Source organism: Oratosquilla oratoria, chromosome 4 (assembly GCF_046742065.1).
Source record: "Oratosquilla oratoria isolate Oo_2021 chromosome 4, ASM4674206v1, whole genome shotgun sequence".
In the NCBI taxonomy this organism is placed as follows: Eukaryota; Metazoa; Arthropoda; class Malacostraca; order Stomatopoda; family Squillidae; genus Oratosquilla; species Oratosquilla oratoria.
In genome coordinates, this window is record NC_134780.1 from 86,900,166 (window position 1) to 86,916,471 (window position 16,306).

The 16,306-nt window shown below is 40.5% G+C and overlaps 1 protein-coding gene across 2 annotated transcripts in view; it reads left to right on the forward strand.

Annotated features, from left to right (window-relative positions):
• LOC143025022 (poly(A)-specific ribonuclease PARN-like) overlaps window positions 1-12,059 on the forward strand; it is a 32,768-nt gene extending 20,709 nt beyond the window's left edge. For both annotated transcript variants that reach the window (XR_012966330.1, XM_076184628.1), the window contains one exon: window positions 2,269-12,059. Coding sequence is in view for 1 of the 2 variants with exons in the window: in XM_076184628.1 (XP_076040743.1) it covers window positions 2,269-2,330 (62 nt within the window). In the remaining variant the exon portion in view is untranslated. The remainder of the gene's footprint in view (window positions 1-2,268) is intronic.
• The last annotated feature ends 4,247 nt before the right edge of the window (window positions 12,060-16,306 follow it).

Below are 16,306 nucleotides of genomic sequence, written 5' to 3' on the forward strand. Positions count from 1 at the left end.
AGATGGCTTGCCCCATTGCAGTGGAAGAGTTACTTTATGATTAACACACACACATACATATCAAGAGGAGAACAATATACTAAATCTGAAACAGTTCGGTTTTGGACAGGGAAGATCATGTGCCACAAATTTGATCTGTTTCTATTCAAGGTTAATAGATATAATGCAAGAAAGGGATGGATGGGCAGACTGCTTTCCTGGACTTACAAAAGGCATTTGATAAAGTACCACACAAAAAACTATTAAGAAATCTCGGAACAACAGGTGTTCATGGAAAATTATTGAAATGGATGGAAGATTTCTTGGATGGGGTAAAAATGGGAGTGGTGCTCAGAAATAAAAACTCTAGCTGGGAAGAAATGATAAGTGGAGTCCCACAGGGTTCAGTATTGGCTTCAATAATGTTTGCCATATATATAAATGACATGGATGAAAGTGTAGAATGTTACATGAACTTTGCAGATGATGCAAAACTACTAAAGAAAGTAAGTACAGAAAAAGATTGTGAATTGCTATAGACAGACCTGAACAAGGTCTGGAAATGGAGTCAAAAGTAGGAAATGAACTTCATTAAGAAATGTAGTATAATGGAATTTGGAAAAAGTAAAAAAAGAATATCAGGATAATATAAAATCAATGCAAAGGAAGTAAAGAAAGTTCTGAAAAGGACTTAGGAGTAATTATCACCAAAGACATGTCCCCAGACAAACATATAAACAAAATAGTTGGAGAAACCTACAATTTACTAAGATCAATAAAGGTGACTTTTAATTACTTGGATGAGGTAATGGTAAAGAAAATACTAGTCACACTGATAAGACCAAGATTGGAGTACGCTGCAACACTATGGACACCCAGTACAAAAAAGAATATAAGGAAAATAGAAAGAATCCAAAGAGCAACAACAAAGATGGCCCCAACACTTTCAAAATTGACATATGAGCAAAGATTGTCTAAACTGGAACTACCAACCCTGGAACAAAGAAGAGAAAGAGGTGATCTATTGGCCATTTACAGAATCATGAAAGGCATGGAAGTCCTTGACAGAGAAGACTTATTAAAGTGGGATAGAAGAAAAACAAGGGGACATGAAAAGAAATTTAAAAAGCATAGTTATAGAAGAGATCTGAAAAAAGACAGCTTTCCACACAGAGTGATGATATCTGGAACAAATTGGATGAACAATAGTGTGTGCAAACACCATACAAGAATTTAAGAAAAAACTAGATGTTGTGAGATACAAAGACAGGTTGCTATGAGCATAATTCCCCTTCTTGTATAATACATACATATACCAAAGGCTTTTTCCCCCTACATGGGGGGTAGCCAAAAAGAAAAAGGCATAGAAACCACTCCCACCCATTCCATTTCCTATATATTCCACTCCCCTCCACCCTCCTCCCCACCTCTTATCTTGGCACTTCCCGGATGAGGGGTCATCCCTGCATCCTGTCCACTGCCCTGGGTCAGAAGCAGTGTCGCAAGACACAGCACATCCAAAGCAAGGCTCCTTCATAAATTCAGGGACCCCCCCTCTCCGTCCCCCCATGCAGAAAAGGAGAAGACGGGGAGATCCCTTTGGGCTGCGTCATTTTTTTTCTCATACATACTTCCTCACCCCCCCATCCCCCACCCACTCCCGTAGGTAAATACATGTGCACACACACATTTCACTATATGGATGAAGAGATAATGAAGAAACTCATTGAAACCTTGATCTGTCCAAGATTGGAATATGTGTCAGTAGTAAGGTCCTCACACAGAGAGAAGGATATAAAAAAGATTGAGAGCATGCAAAGGGCAGCAATCAAACTGGTCCCCAGCCTGGTAGATAAACCATGTGAGGGGAGACTAAAATCACTAGGTCTACCAACTTTGAAAGATCGTAGAGAGAGAGAGAGGTGATATGATTGCAATATTCAGGTCACTAAAGGATTGCATTGACAGAAGAGATCTGAATATTGAACTATTGCATGTGTATTAGTGTGATTTTTTTTTGTGAGTCTGGAGACCATGTGAACTTGACAAGGTACCACCAGATTAGAGGGAGGGTGGGGATGGGGTAGGGTCATATTTTTGAAGACAGTAGTCAGGAGATGATTCCTTCAGACATCTGTTGCCCAGGACCATTGCATCCATCGTTGGTCCCTGATTACCAGATAAATATTGTTTGATGTTAATTGTAATAGAATATATATATTTGGTCACTAGCCAATAGGTAAAATTTTCCTTCCTCAATTTACAGTGTTTCGTATATTTTTTTTCAAGGTACACCAGACAAAGCCAACAAATCTTCAGATGGCCTTTTTGTGGTCCCTGATGACTGGTGAAAGAAGACACAGACTACATGCAATGCTAAGGTCATCCATTATCTGGACCTGGATTGCAGCGTAGGAATCGGAAGAGAAATTCCTTCATCTAAAATCACCCTTTTGCAATTTCACAACCTTTTTTTACCTCCATTTTGTAGGGATGTGATTGATGCATTGCAGGCTCCATGACATAATTTCTGTGATAAGTATTTCCTGTGAAGAATGATTCATTATATGTTTGGTCGTTTCAGAGTCTGAAGTGAATTTAATTTTTTTTTTTTTCATTTAGGTAACAAGAGTTAATGTTTGTCATTGTGTCCTCAGGACTGTGAAATGTTATGACTTCATGGCACTAGCGTAAATTGTTGAGGCCCAAAACGGTGACAGATTGATGCAAAAATTGTTAAAGAGCAGGCGAGAAAATGGGTCGTGTGTGAGGTCAGTCTGGGTCAGGCATGACAGAAAAAATATCTTGCGAGGTCAGGTCATGCAGCATGTGATATTTTAATGGGTTACCACTTTTTTCAGTATCTTTTTCAAGTATTGAAATATTGGGCAATAAAAAGACCATTTCTAGCCTTTGCATAAGATTCTTTTGTATTTTTTCCTTGAGAACCACTTTTCCAAATATATATATTGATGCCTAAATAAGTCAATATAGCGTACACATGTACTGTACACTACAGCATGGACATCTAATTGAAAAAAGTATAGTTATGAGGTTTTAGTTTTTGTAACTGGTTAGAATTGAACAAGTTAATGTATTATCAAGAGTTTATGTATATTCAATTAATTGCTATTGTTTTAATTTTTAATATTAATTTGAGGCCTATATATTTTGTCATTGAATAATATTACAGAAATTTTTAGTCACATCACCAATTTTTGTTCATATTGAATATGACCAGCAAACTGGAGTTGTTTTGAATTGACTGGTACATACACATTTACATACCAAAAGGCCTTTTTCCCCCATTTAAAGGGTAGCCAAATCAGCATACATCCACCCCACATCCCACACCAATACACCTGGGTTTTCTGGATTTGTTGAATCCGTGCATTTTTTTCTTTATACAGTTATGGTAGAAAAGCTTGGACCACTAAGTGGAGATGTAGCGTTTGTTGCTAAATGATAGATTTTGCTGAAGAGGGAAATCTACTATACAGCATTATGATAAAATATCAAATAATTGGCATCAAATGTTGGCTTTCCGTAATGAAACCATACATACATATACCAAGGCTTTTTACCCCTTTCAAGGGAGGTAGCCAAAAATAAAAAAGGCTTAAAATCATTCCCACCCATTCCATCCCTAAAATCACTCCACTCCCCTCCACCCTCCCTCTTATCTTAGCACCTCCTGGATGATGGGTCATCCCTGCACCTTGTCCACTGCCCTGGGTCAGAGGCAGTGTTGCAAGTCACAGCAAGGCCGCTTCATCAAATCAGCGACCCCCCTCTCTGTCCCCTCATGCATAAAAGGAGAAGTCGGGGAGAAATCCCTTCGGGCTGTGTCAAATTTTGCTCACACATACTACCTCACCCCCCCATCCACCCACCCATTCCACCTCATGCATCACAACATCATCCATATACAACCATTCTCCATTCACCCCTGTCTTCTGTCCTGTGAAGATAATATAGTAATCTTCTATGACTGGTTTCTACTACAAATCCTTCACCAGATTTCTTCACATTTGGGAAGCAACTATCTCCTGTGGTTCTTTCTTGAGCTTCTCCTCCATCTTGGTCACCTGGGAGAGAGAATTAGGAGTGAGTGACTGTAACTGTTGTATAACAGACCCAAGCCCCTCTTTTGATGCAGGAGATGCAGCCTGGTCTTTCCCATGGACATCTTCATTCAAATATGGGTGTTCCAGCAATTCTTCAATGGATGGGCTTTTGGATCAAACTGGAGGCACTTCTTTAAAGTATCCAGTAGCAATTTGTTCTCAATGACAGGAAAGCTTATTTTTGAGTTGGGATTGGAGATAGCAGCCAGTTTCATGATAGGGTTGCTGATGTGTTGGAATGGTGTTTTGCCATATACCATGTTGCAGAGAATACATCCCAAAGACCAAACATCAGACTTCACCCCAATTTTGATAATTGGTATGCTTCCGTGAGTGAAGCCAAACTTTCACAGTAGCAGAGCAACTATGGAGCTCTCCTGTTTGCATTAGTGTTTCCCTATCTTTTAATATTGAATTTACAATAGATTGTTTCTCAGTTTCTGATGTGTTAATTGTAAGGGAATTCCCTTGTGATATTGAACTACCATTTTGTTCCGAAGTTTTCATTGTGCTCATAGATGGATTGCTTAAGTCTACATAAGTGTCATCTTCCACATCATGTCTACTGAGCCCTGGATTATACTGTTTTTGAACACATTGTCCATGGTCTGTGAGGCTGCCTTCCTCTTTGCATTTGAGTTGTCCCCAATTCTTCTCCAGGCTATGCTGCTCCTTTTCATTCTTTTCTCTAATGTCGAAAGCTGAAATGGATTTTGGCATAATTTTGTTTAACAATTTATTCACCATTCTCGCTGATTTGTAGCTTAAAAGGCCAAGAGTGCTCAACTTTGTGGAACTATTGCCCTTCACTAAGAAATCCACCTCTCCATATATGACATTCCCCTCTTCCCCAAAGCCCCCTTAACCCCATCCATCCATCTCATCCTAGGACGTCCCCTCATGTTCACTCCCTCCACATCTGCCTTCCATACCTCTTTTACTAGTCTTTCTTCACTCATTCTTTCCATGTGTCCAAACCATCCTAATACTCTTTCATCAACCCTATCTCCCAACTCCCATTCCACCCCAGTTCTCCTCCTCACCTCCTCATTTCTCACTCTGTCCAGCCTAGTAATCCCCATCATACTTCTCAGAGACCATCTCAAACACATTCAAACTCCTTCTCTCTTCCTCTCTTATGTTCCATGTTTCTGCCATATACAATGCTGTTGGCATAATCACTCCTTCATACAGTCTCCTCTTAGCATCCATTCCCAAATGTCTATTCCTCATTACACTTTTTAATCCACCAAGGCACGTACTCGCTTCTCTCAATCTGCATTCTACCTCCACCTCCACTCCACCTTTTCCTGCCACAATTGCACCCAAGTATCTAAAACTATCCACTTCCTCCAGTCGCTCCCCCTTAATGCTCACTAGTCTGCTGCCACTTTCACCCCTTGTACATCTCCTCACCTTACTTTTACCCACATTTATCTTCAGCTTTCCTCTTTCACACACTCTCCCAAACTCTGTCACCAACTTCCTCAATCCCTCCTCTGATCCTGCCACAAGCGCAGTGTTGTCCGCAAACAACAGCAGGCTCACCTCTTACTTTTCTCCATTTTCTTTAGCCATCTCCAATCCCTGACCCACCACCCTTGCATTTACCTCTCGCACCACCCCATCCATGTACAAGTTGAACAACCAGGGCGACATAATGCATCCCTGGTGAAGTCCCACCTTTACCTCGAACCACTCACTCTCTCCATTTCTAATCCTGACACATGTTCTACTACTCTCGTAAAAACTCTTGACAGCTCCTAGAAGCTTTCCTCCTATCCCATATATCTGCAAAACCTCCCACAGTGCCTTCCTGTCTACCCTGTCGTAAACCTTTTCCAGATCCATAAAAGCCCAAAAAACATCCTTCCCCTTTCCTATAGCTTTCTCACATATCTGTCTTACCACAAAAATCTGATCTACACAACCTCTACCCGTCCTAAATCCACACTGTTCCTCACCAATTACTCCCTCTGTTCCTCTCCTAATCCTCTCAATCAAGATCCTCCCATAAGCCTTCCCAACTACACTTAACAAGCTCCCTCTGAAACTACTACACTCACACCTGTCCCCTTTTCCCTTGTAAAGTGGAACTATACAGGCACTCCTCCAGTCCTCTGGCACTCTACCCTCTCCAGCAAACATTAAATAACCTCACCAGCCAGTCCACCATCACTGTACCTCCTTTTTTTAGACATTCTGCATGGCATCCATCCAGACCAGGTGCCTTACCTGCTTTCATCATCTTAACAACTGCCTTCACTTCATCCTTCCTTATTTCTCCTCCATTTTCCTCACTCATCATGGTCATTTTCTTAGCACTTCCCACTGCAGCTATCTTTCCCTCCCTATCCTCCTTCACATTTAGCAACTCCCTAAAATATTCTGCCCATCTTCCTCTTACTGCCTTCTCTTCCATTATCATCTCTCCATCTGCACCTTTTACCTTTTCTTCTCTACTTGATTCGCCTCCTCTTCCTCTCTTAATTTCTTTCCAAAACATCTTTTTATTACTTTCAAAATTTTCTGTCATACTCTTACCCCATTTCACATCTGCTCTCCTCTTTGCCTCCTTTACCTTGTGCTTTACTTCTCTTTTCTTTGTACCTCTCATATGACTCCCTCGTCCTATTTTGTAACCAATCTGTGAAAGCTCATTTCTTCTCTTCTACAACCTTCTTTGTTTCCTCATCCCACCATTCACTACCCTTCCTTCTATTTCCTCCTGTCCTTCTTGTTCTACACACTATCTTTGCACACTTTGTGACTCCCTCCTTGAACCATCCCCACTCCTAGCTCTACTCTATCCTTTACTCCCTCCCACTCCTCTCTCAACTTCTTCTTGTACTCCTTCTCCTTTTCCTTTTCATTTAAAGACTTCACTCTAAGCACCTCCCTACCTTTTGTCCTTTTCCTCTTTCTCTATGTATCCTCCACTCTCAACTTACCTTCCACCAAAAAATGATCTGATATTCCCCCACCTTCTCCTCTTAGCACAAGTACATCCTTAACTCTTCCTATTATACTCCTATCTACCACTACATAGTCCATTAATGCTCTATCTACCACCCTTCCATCCACCACCCTCTCCCATGTGTACTTATGCTTGACTTTCTTCCGAAACACTGTATTTGCTATCATCAACTCTCCCCTACGATTCTTTCCTGGAACTCCACATTTCCCAACCACTCCATCTATTGGTTCATTTCCTACCCTAGTATTAAGGTCTCCCAGTACTACTACACTGACATTTCTCCCTAATCCCTCTATGCACTCATTTAAATCTATCCAAAAAGCCTCCCTTTCTTCTACACTCTTCTCACTACCAGGACCATATGCACTTTCAAAAACCCACATCTCCTTTCCCAGTTTCGTCTTCATCCACATTATCCTTGAGGAAACCTCCTTCCACTCCACTACATGTTTACCTATCTCTTCACTTACTAGTATAGCCACCCCTTCTCTCCCTCGTCCTCTCTTCACTCCTGATAACCTCCCACTTATACTACCAAATTTACACTCGCCCTTCCCTCTCAACTTAGTTTCACTCATAGCCAACACATCTACCTTTCTTTTCACAAACATACTACCTATCTCTTCCCTTTTACTCTCATCTGTACTACATCCACGCACATTAAAAGAACCAAACCTTAGGGTGCTGGTTGGAAAACTAGACCCTCTTAGGAATGTCCCCCTGTGGGGCTACAGGGAGAAGGATGCCTAGTCCCAATCCCCGTCCCTTTTTTCTCGCCTCTTACAATCCAAGTGGAAATACTTGGTGGCAGTATTCTTTTGCCCCCACCACAGGGTAGGTAGGCGAAAAAGGAAATGAATATTCAGAGAAATTGTACAGGACAGTAACAAGGGGTTGGGGGACAGCATAACGGAGGGACAGTCGTAGTATAAAAGTGTCATCATTTCTCTATGAACAGAGCTTTCCTCTATCACAGACAAAATGATGTGTGGCTCTGGTCCGTGGGGGTGCCCCATATAGACCCTAAAGTATCAACTGCATGCTCCTTTGCCACAATAACATGCAGCCAATACCCCAGACGGGGATAATGAAACCACAGGATAGATAAACACCTTTCACCTTTTCTATATGTTGTAATTTCATATATTTTTGCTACAGGAAAACTTCTAGAGGCATTCTGCTTTTGGCAGAATTAGAAATGGGACACTTGGGTGATTTGATGAATACAAGGTCTGGGGAATGACTGTCTTGTCACAATGGTGATGTACTCAATAGATTTTGTTAATACATAAACCAGATGTGTATATTCAGATGATGTGTGGTCACCTATATTGAAAGGGCTAATTGAGATAGTTTACAAAGTGTTCACTTCAATACAAAAGGCTACAGTAAAATGGCATAGAACCAAAAATAGTATTATAGAACAAAATTGGCAAGTGGCCAGGTCCAACACATAAAAGACCTTACAGTGTTTACATATCATATCCATGTCATACATGCACACCTGTTAACAGCGTTTCATAAGCACAAAGAAACATGATGTACAGAGATGTAAGAATTCATGAAAAGAACTGGTGCTGTCATACAAGAAAATGGTACCACAGTATTCAAGAGTTCATGGTTAGATGTTGGATTATGAAACACATTGTTATGATATGGGCCCTCCCATAGATCTCTGGGAAGATATTTCGGACTTGTGTGTTGTATTAATGTGGGACTCATTCTGTGTCACTGGTTGAAAATAGTAAGAAGAGGGGAATAGTCACTGGTTGTCATAAAAGGTGGAGGAAATACAGTTTGAACTAATAAAGAGATGTTCAGTCCAATCCATAGGCTGCCAGCCCCTTACTATCGTACTTTTGAACCTTTCGCTAGGTCTAGGGGTGGTGAATAGGAGTGGAGTGTGTGGGGATGAAATGGGTGTTAGTGGATTTATGCCTTTGACTTTGGCTACCTCCTTGTAAGGGGGAAAAGTCCCTTGCTATATGTATGTATATACTATCCATCTTGCAGGATCACCGCTAGCAGGTACTCATCATTAGTACCATATTACAAGAGTGGTTAATTATTGTAAGATATATATACCAAAGACCTTTTCCTCTTTATAAGGTGTTGTCAAGGCAAACCACACATCCTCTTGATACATTTCTTAAGCCGATTGATATCCATTGTCATTAACCAAAACGATCACCAAATAAATGGGATTAATGAAAGGATGACCCAAAATAATAGAATTTCTGGGGCAAAAGAACTGTGCAAAAGAGGCCCCCAAGGTGCAATACTCTCGCTTATGTTATTCAATTTTTTCACAAGTGAGCTCCCGGTATTGTAACCTCAAAATAGCAGTTAAGAACACCCAAGCCTACTTCAACAACCTAGACCAGTGGTTCCCAGCCTTTTTTGGCTTGTCAAGCCTTTCAGAAGTCCCCAGCACCCTTATTAGTAAATCTAAATTCTAGTTTGTCAGTAGTTTGTTGATTCAACATCAGTGTAACAAAATTTTGTCCCTGGATAATATGAAAATACTCATCTTTACACTGATGCTGCTTTAATGAGCAAAAATGGATGACAGAGTCGGTAATACGAAAATGATTTTTGCCCTGAATTTTGGCGGCACCCTCAGTTGATCTCGTGGGACTCCAGTGCTGCGGCACATCGGTTGGGAACCACTGAACAAAAGCAAATCAAAGAATGGAAGCATCATCCCAGAAATCATCAGTAACATAACATATGAATGGAGGAGACTACTAGAGAATATAAGGCCTACAACTAGGCAGTTCTCTGTCACTTACATTCTAGACAATCATGAATCAAAAAACCTGGCCTTGAAATTAAATGGCCGAACCCATCAATTGGTAAAGAATCCTAGAATTCTAGGCCTCACATTTGATACTGAGCCCATGTGTGAAAGATCTGACAGTGAAAATTAACAAGAAAAAAAAATACTAAAATCTATCAAAAGCATGGCCTCGGACAACAAAAAACTCAAAAACCGTTTTCAAACAATTCAAAAGAACCACCCTCATCTGCAGTTCCACAGCTTGGTTCCCAACAATCAGCAAAACAAACATAAACACTTCACAAACAATACAAGATGAAATGTTGAGAGTAATAACAGGATGTACTAAAACCATCCCAGTAGGGCACATGCACACACAAACTAAATTCCCCATCATAGAATGCCACATGAAAATTATAGGTACGCACTTCTATACTAGAAGCCGAAACACCATTCACACACAAACATCATCAGCTGAATATCTGTCTACATACCAAGAGCCAGGGCTTCTTCCCTCTTATAAGGGGGTTAGCCAGTCGAGGCATGTGCCCGTTCCCTACCATTCCACTGCCATCCACCACTCACTGTTTCCCTCTCATCATAACTCCTAGTGGATGAAGGGAACATGGAGGGGGTATTTACTTAGTCGTATTATACGGGAAGGGAGCTATGCTCATAGTGTCGCTGTGTAAATCAAGTGGCCGTACTGTAGATTTTCCAGTTGAACATAACGTAAAAAAAAAAAAAAACACTCCAGCAATTTATTGGTCAAACATACAACAGCCTACCTGTACCATACAATACATTCATGCAAAAAACACATTCGCACTTGGATCACTAAACAAGCACTCCCAAACAGACCACCAAGCTCAGTGCTCCACCAACAACCCTCAGACATCAGCCCCACAGAAAAGTCCCTTTCAGCAGAAATGTGAACCACACTACATTCAAGACATCATCCAGCATTAAAACAGTATGAAATAGGCCTAGATGCAACCACCACACAGAAGACCCATTCTACAGTGCCCACACTAACAGTCCCTAGACAAAAATATAATATTTTTTACCAGAGTTAGGGACCAACGACTAGTACCTGCATGTGGTAGTCTTGCAAGATAATTGGAGAGCAAAACTTCCCATTTTTCAAAACCAGTTAGCTCCCTTCCCCCCATCAGAAGGTGCTCCCCTAAGGTGCTGTTTCCAGACTGGGCCTAAGATCTCTGTCAGCTTCATCTGTATTTTGTACACTTTTTTTTCACACATGGAGATCTGACAACCAACAACAACTCTACTTAACCTACCACTCTGAACTGGTGCCATAGAACAAGTCCCACACAAAACCTACACACATACAACAGATCAAAGTTTCTTTCCAGAGAAAACTGGGAGGTTTTGAGGGCTGTTGCCATCTACTGTGGTGCTGCAGGTTGTCCATTAGTGAAGCTTGAGGCAATAATCGATTGATTGATTGATTTCTCAAGTGATTTATGGGCCTACCCAGTGGCTGGAGCTGGTTACTTGGGACCCAGGGTCCCCTGGGGTAACAGATTAAATGACAAGATGAAATAGCTCACTCCACTGAGGTGCCGTACTCTGTATATTTTATTTTGAACAAAGCCAGGTGATTTTATTTGGTTGAAGGGTTCACCCTATGGAAGAGAGTATGATTTCAATTAGAGGGCTTTTTTTATGGGGGTGGGGAAGTCATAGAAGTGGGGAAGTAGGAATTTTAAAGAGGGTAGCAGAAGAGGACAATAAGTTAGACGTAACCAGAGTTTTTTTTTTGAGTTAAGATTAGTCACCAATCTTAAAAGAAAACGGAGTGACTTGTTCCATAGGGATGTCAATAAAGTTCCTAAAATCTTGGCTGTACAAAACCTGCAGCCATTACCTCGTGCTGGGGAGGACTACCCTTCAAGTGAATGAAGTCATCTGGTCATAACAAAATAGGTGAAGCAAATCATTGATTTGAAGAGGTCAGGTAATGCACAGGAACAGATACTCCCCCCAACCCCCAAGTACAAAAAAAAAAGGGGGTCGGGATGTATTAGTTTTCGGGGAGCCATGTTGGGGAATTTGGGAAATGCCTCACAGGGGTTTTGTATGTCAACTTTTCTTCATTGAGTTGCAATACATTAGGTGATAATGCAATGCATCATGGTGTAATATAATAAAGGTGTGAATTTTTGTAATTAAATATTTTTATTTATCCTATATAGGGCTTTGTTGCCTATATATCTTTGTGTGTACCTAATTGTACTATATAGTAATAGAGCAATGCTCATGGGGTCTTGCTTCAGCTGGCAACAAATTCAAACATGGTTCCAACTTGGGGGTATGTCTCTGTAATTTCTTGTTATCGTACTTAATTTGATTTAATTTAATTTAACTCGGGGATGGAATGGGTGGGAATGATTTTATGCCTTTTCCTTTTTGGCTACTTCCCTTGTAAGGGAGAAAAAGCCTTGGTATATTAAATTATGTTTACTTAATTTAGATTCGTGTATTGTTCTAGCATGGGCAATATCACCTAAGCTGTTGCAAGGATTTATGTATTTGTATGGAAAGTTATTTGTTCACAGCCTTTAGACATTAGTCTTTCATGCCATATTAAAGAAAACAACATGAAAAGGATTTAGTAGTGTTAAATCTGGATCTTAAATCCGGGAAACAGTGCATCAGTGCCAGGAATGGGATTAACCGCATTAGAATTTATTGCTAGGACAGTTACAAAACAGTACAGAGTTAATCATAAAACTCCATCTGGCAATAAGGTGACCCATCCTTGATGATGTGGTGTTTTGGTCTGTCCAATAGTCTATGTATCTATACCAATAGCCTTTTCCCCCTTATAAGGTAGGTAGCCAAGTCATAGGCATGTACCTACTCCTGCCCATTCCGCTCCACCAGCCTTTCTTCTCGTCTTGGTTCCTCATATATAATGGGTCATCCATGTATCCTGTCCACTGTACCTGGGTCAGAGGCAAGGTAGCAAGTCACAGTACATCCACAGCAAGGCTGCTTTACTTTATCCGTGGCCCCCCTTCCTGTCCCCTCATGCAGAATATGGGGAGAAATCCCGTTGAGATGTGTCAAAATATAATTCACACGTAAGCACCGTCTCTCCTTTCCATACATAACAGTATCGTCTATACAAATGCAACTACTCTCCACTCATCCCCATTTTCTGCCTTCTCCCTTCTTTACTCAACAGACGCTTGCTCTATGTCCCCTTTACTCCATCCAGTTATGTCATACAATAGAATGGAAACTAATTCTTTAAGAATGATACAAGGTCTTAAATTGACAATATGAAGACAGGCTCTGGAAAGACAAAAAGTGATTGGTGATCTAATAGAGGTATTCAAATGGGTCAAGGGCTTTAACAAGGGTGATGTAGACAAGGTCATCATATTAAGACAGTAGGGCAGGATTCGTTGTAATGAGTTTAAATTGGACAAATTTAGGTTCAAGGAAATAAGGAAGAACTGGTTTATCAACAGGTAAACCAGTGTAAGACTTGGTAACCATGTAGCGAGTACTAAAAAAATGAATATTTTATGAGAATAGATAACTTTATGGATAGGAATGACAGGTGGTTAGGGACATGGAACTGCCTAGTGTAGGCCTTGTGGTCTCTTAATGTAGTCTCATCCGTGCTCAAGTTTTTAACTGGTGGGCAAAGAACTGGGATGGGTGAGGGGTAAGGTATTACCCATAGATCGAGCCATATATAAGCTCTGAGCTCTCGTTCGTGATGGTGATCGCTGTCGATCACAAGTCAAGTACAAGATCCAAGAGTGTTGTTTACCACATGTGCACACAGTCTCCCACGGCTCGATGGTTCAGTAGTATGATTCTCGACCGCTGATTCAGTAATCCGAGTTCGAATCCTGCCTTGGACTGGGAAAAAAAATCGCTGCACTGCTAACCGACTCTCCAACTCTGGTGGGCAAGGAGTTGGGTGTATATGTTAAAGATCAGTATTACACATAGGCCAGGCCATATATGAGCTATGAGCTCTTATCCAGGAGGGTAATAGCTGTCGATCACGTGTCCAAAACCGTGATGAATTACAAATATTGTATAATGTGTACCCTACTTTAACGTCAGATTTGAGACTAAGAAAATATTAAAGTCACTCCTACAATTGTTATTTTCTATGACACCTATTTTATATAAAGAACGAAAATCTTAAGGGAGAGAGAATTTTTTCGTGGTTGTCGTTCATTAGAGTGGCCGAGTAATCTCATCTCCCTGAGGAACGTTATGGCTGAAATGGGTGTTTTCCCACAAACCCTTTATAGAGAGTATATTGTGTTGTTGGAGTGCATGATTGTGTGCAATACAATCTTCCATAATGTGTTGTCAGGGCCTTCACATGGGGGGGGGGGGCATATGCCCTGGGGCGGCACATCTAGCGGGGCGGCAATTCTAGTCTGGAAATTCCGCCCACAAAGCTGACAAAATAATTATAATAAAAAAAAGTTCAAAGGAGCTCTGAACACTTTACCGTAATATACGAATTTGGCGTTAGAATCAACAGAACATGAAATATTTTTCCTTTGACCTTTCTTCAATAGGGACATTAGATACCATTTCTAAAAATTTGTTTAATTATTCCGGAAGCCAATAGCTAAAACAGGCTGTAAGGGATGGTGCAGATGGGAAGCGGTGATGGGTGAGGGCGTCACTGAGAATTTTGCCTCGGGGCGGCATTTAGGCATGTAAGGGCACTGTAGGTGAAGTGTTACATCCGGGACAGATTTGTGATGTCATACAGCCTCTTCTGATTGATTGAAGGACTGTATGGTGGTCGTACCACAGTCTGGTCAAATGGATTTTGCTCTCTCGGGGGAAACGGGATCTGGTATATACAACAATGCAGCCTTTTGTCTTTCAGTTTGTTCATAGAGCAGTGGGCGAAATGATTATGGATATGCTTCTGGAGGCTATTGTCTGTATGTAATAGATTTTTTCTTGGCGGAAATCAATATCAGAAAACGTTGCGAAAAGCTATGCAGAAACGACGATGACGACCTGATGACCTCTAGAATTACAGGTACCACATTAGTAAATGCAGGTTAGGTACGTAGGTTTGGTTAGAATAGACGAATTTATCATGCTTTAATTTATTCGATCTCCGCCTCTATCAAAACAAAGATGGCGTCTCAAGTAGTCAAAGCGGCTATGTTTGTTTGTTTATAGTTTTTATGCACCTTTTTTCTATTGTTGATTTTCGCCAAGAATAACGTATGTTACGTTGATGTATTATAATTTACCAAATCGTTATCTAATTTTCTATTGCTATATCGCGTAGGTGTGCACTTCTAAAAATCGACCGCTTGTATTGATGTTTCTTGGTATGTGTGTGTCTGTTCTGCCATGTAATGTGGGTGGGTGTAGTGATTGTAATATTACAACAAAACTACGTTTAGGGGAGTAATTCTCTCACGATAATTTATTACGTTATGGGTTCAGGCGAGGTCATTTCGCGAATAATAATTCACAGAGGAAGACAAGAATACATTTACGTTTTCCTGTATTGATAATTGCGTATTTCAATATTCTTGACACATTTATGAACACATTGATTCAATCACTACGCTATATCACATACGGTCCTTTCTTATATTCATCTTACTCGTACAGTCCCACATACAATATAGGGTTAAATTTTGTGATGTTTTCCGTAATTGGGGAAAGAAATGTGTTGATCGGCCATGTTCAATTTGATCCTGATAGGGGACAGTTAAATGTAAACAAACGAAATCTTAAGGGAGCATTTATGTAATGTAAATATAAAGACAATTTTATGTAAATAATAAGTACTATATAACACTATCCTCCCTTTAAACTGAAACTTGATCTGATGATGGCAAAATACAATGCAGTATTATACAAAATAAAGTTTCAGCATGTTGTATACAAATACAGTACATAACATCCGCAAATAACAGTATATCACAAATTACATTATTGCTGTACTATCACGGCAAGGACAGGTACTTCGCGTCGGTTGAACGTGGGCACCAGGAAATCGGCCACGTTCTCAAACTGTCCGCCCACCGTCTGGTGAACTACCTTTCCCCACTTCCCCATCTAGTTGACCTCAGCACATCGACGATACGATACTGTCAAGGACCCGACGTCGTCAATCTCCAGCTACCCACAGTGCCAAACCTTCACCCTCCCCTACGTAAAGTACCCTAATTCCTATTTTTTTTACACATACACTCCTAAGATGTCCAAAGACTAATAGATATTGTAAGAATAATTACATATATGCTCCAGTAGATAAAATTACTAATAGGTATATACAAATATATACATAGAAATATACAATCTATAACAAGTAAACTTAACAAACATCGAATGCATAAATAAACACATAAATCATAAGATTGGTTTTGCTACAAACATACAAATTTGGCACACCGTGAC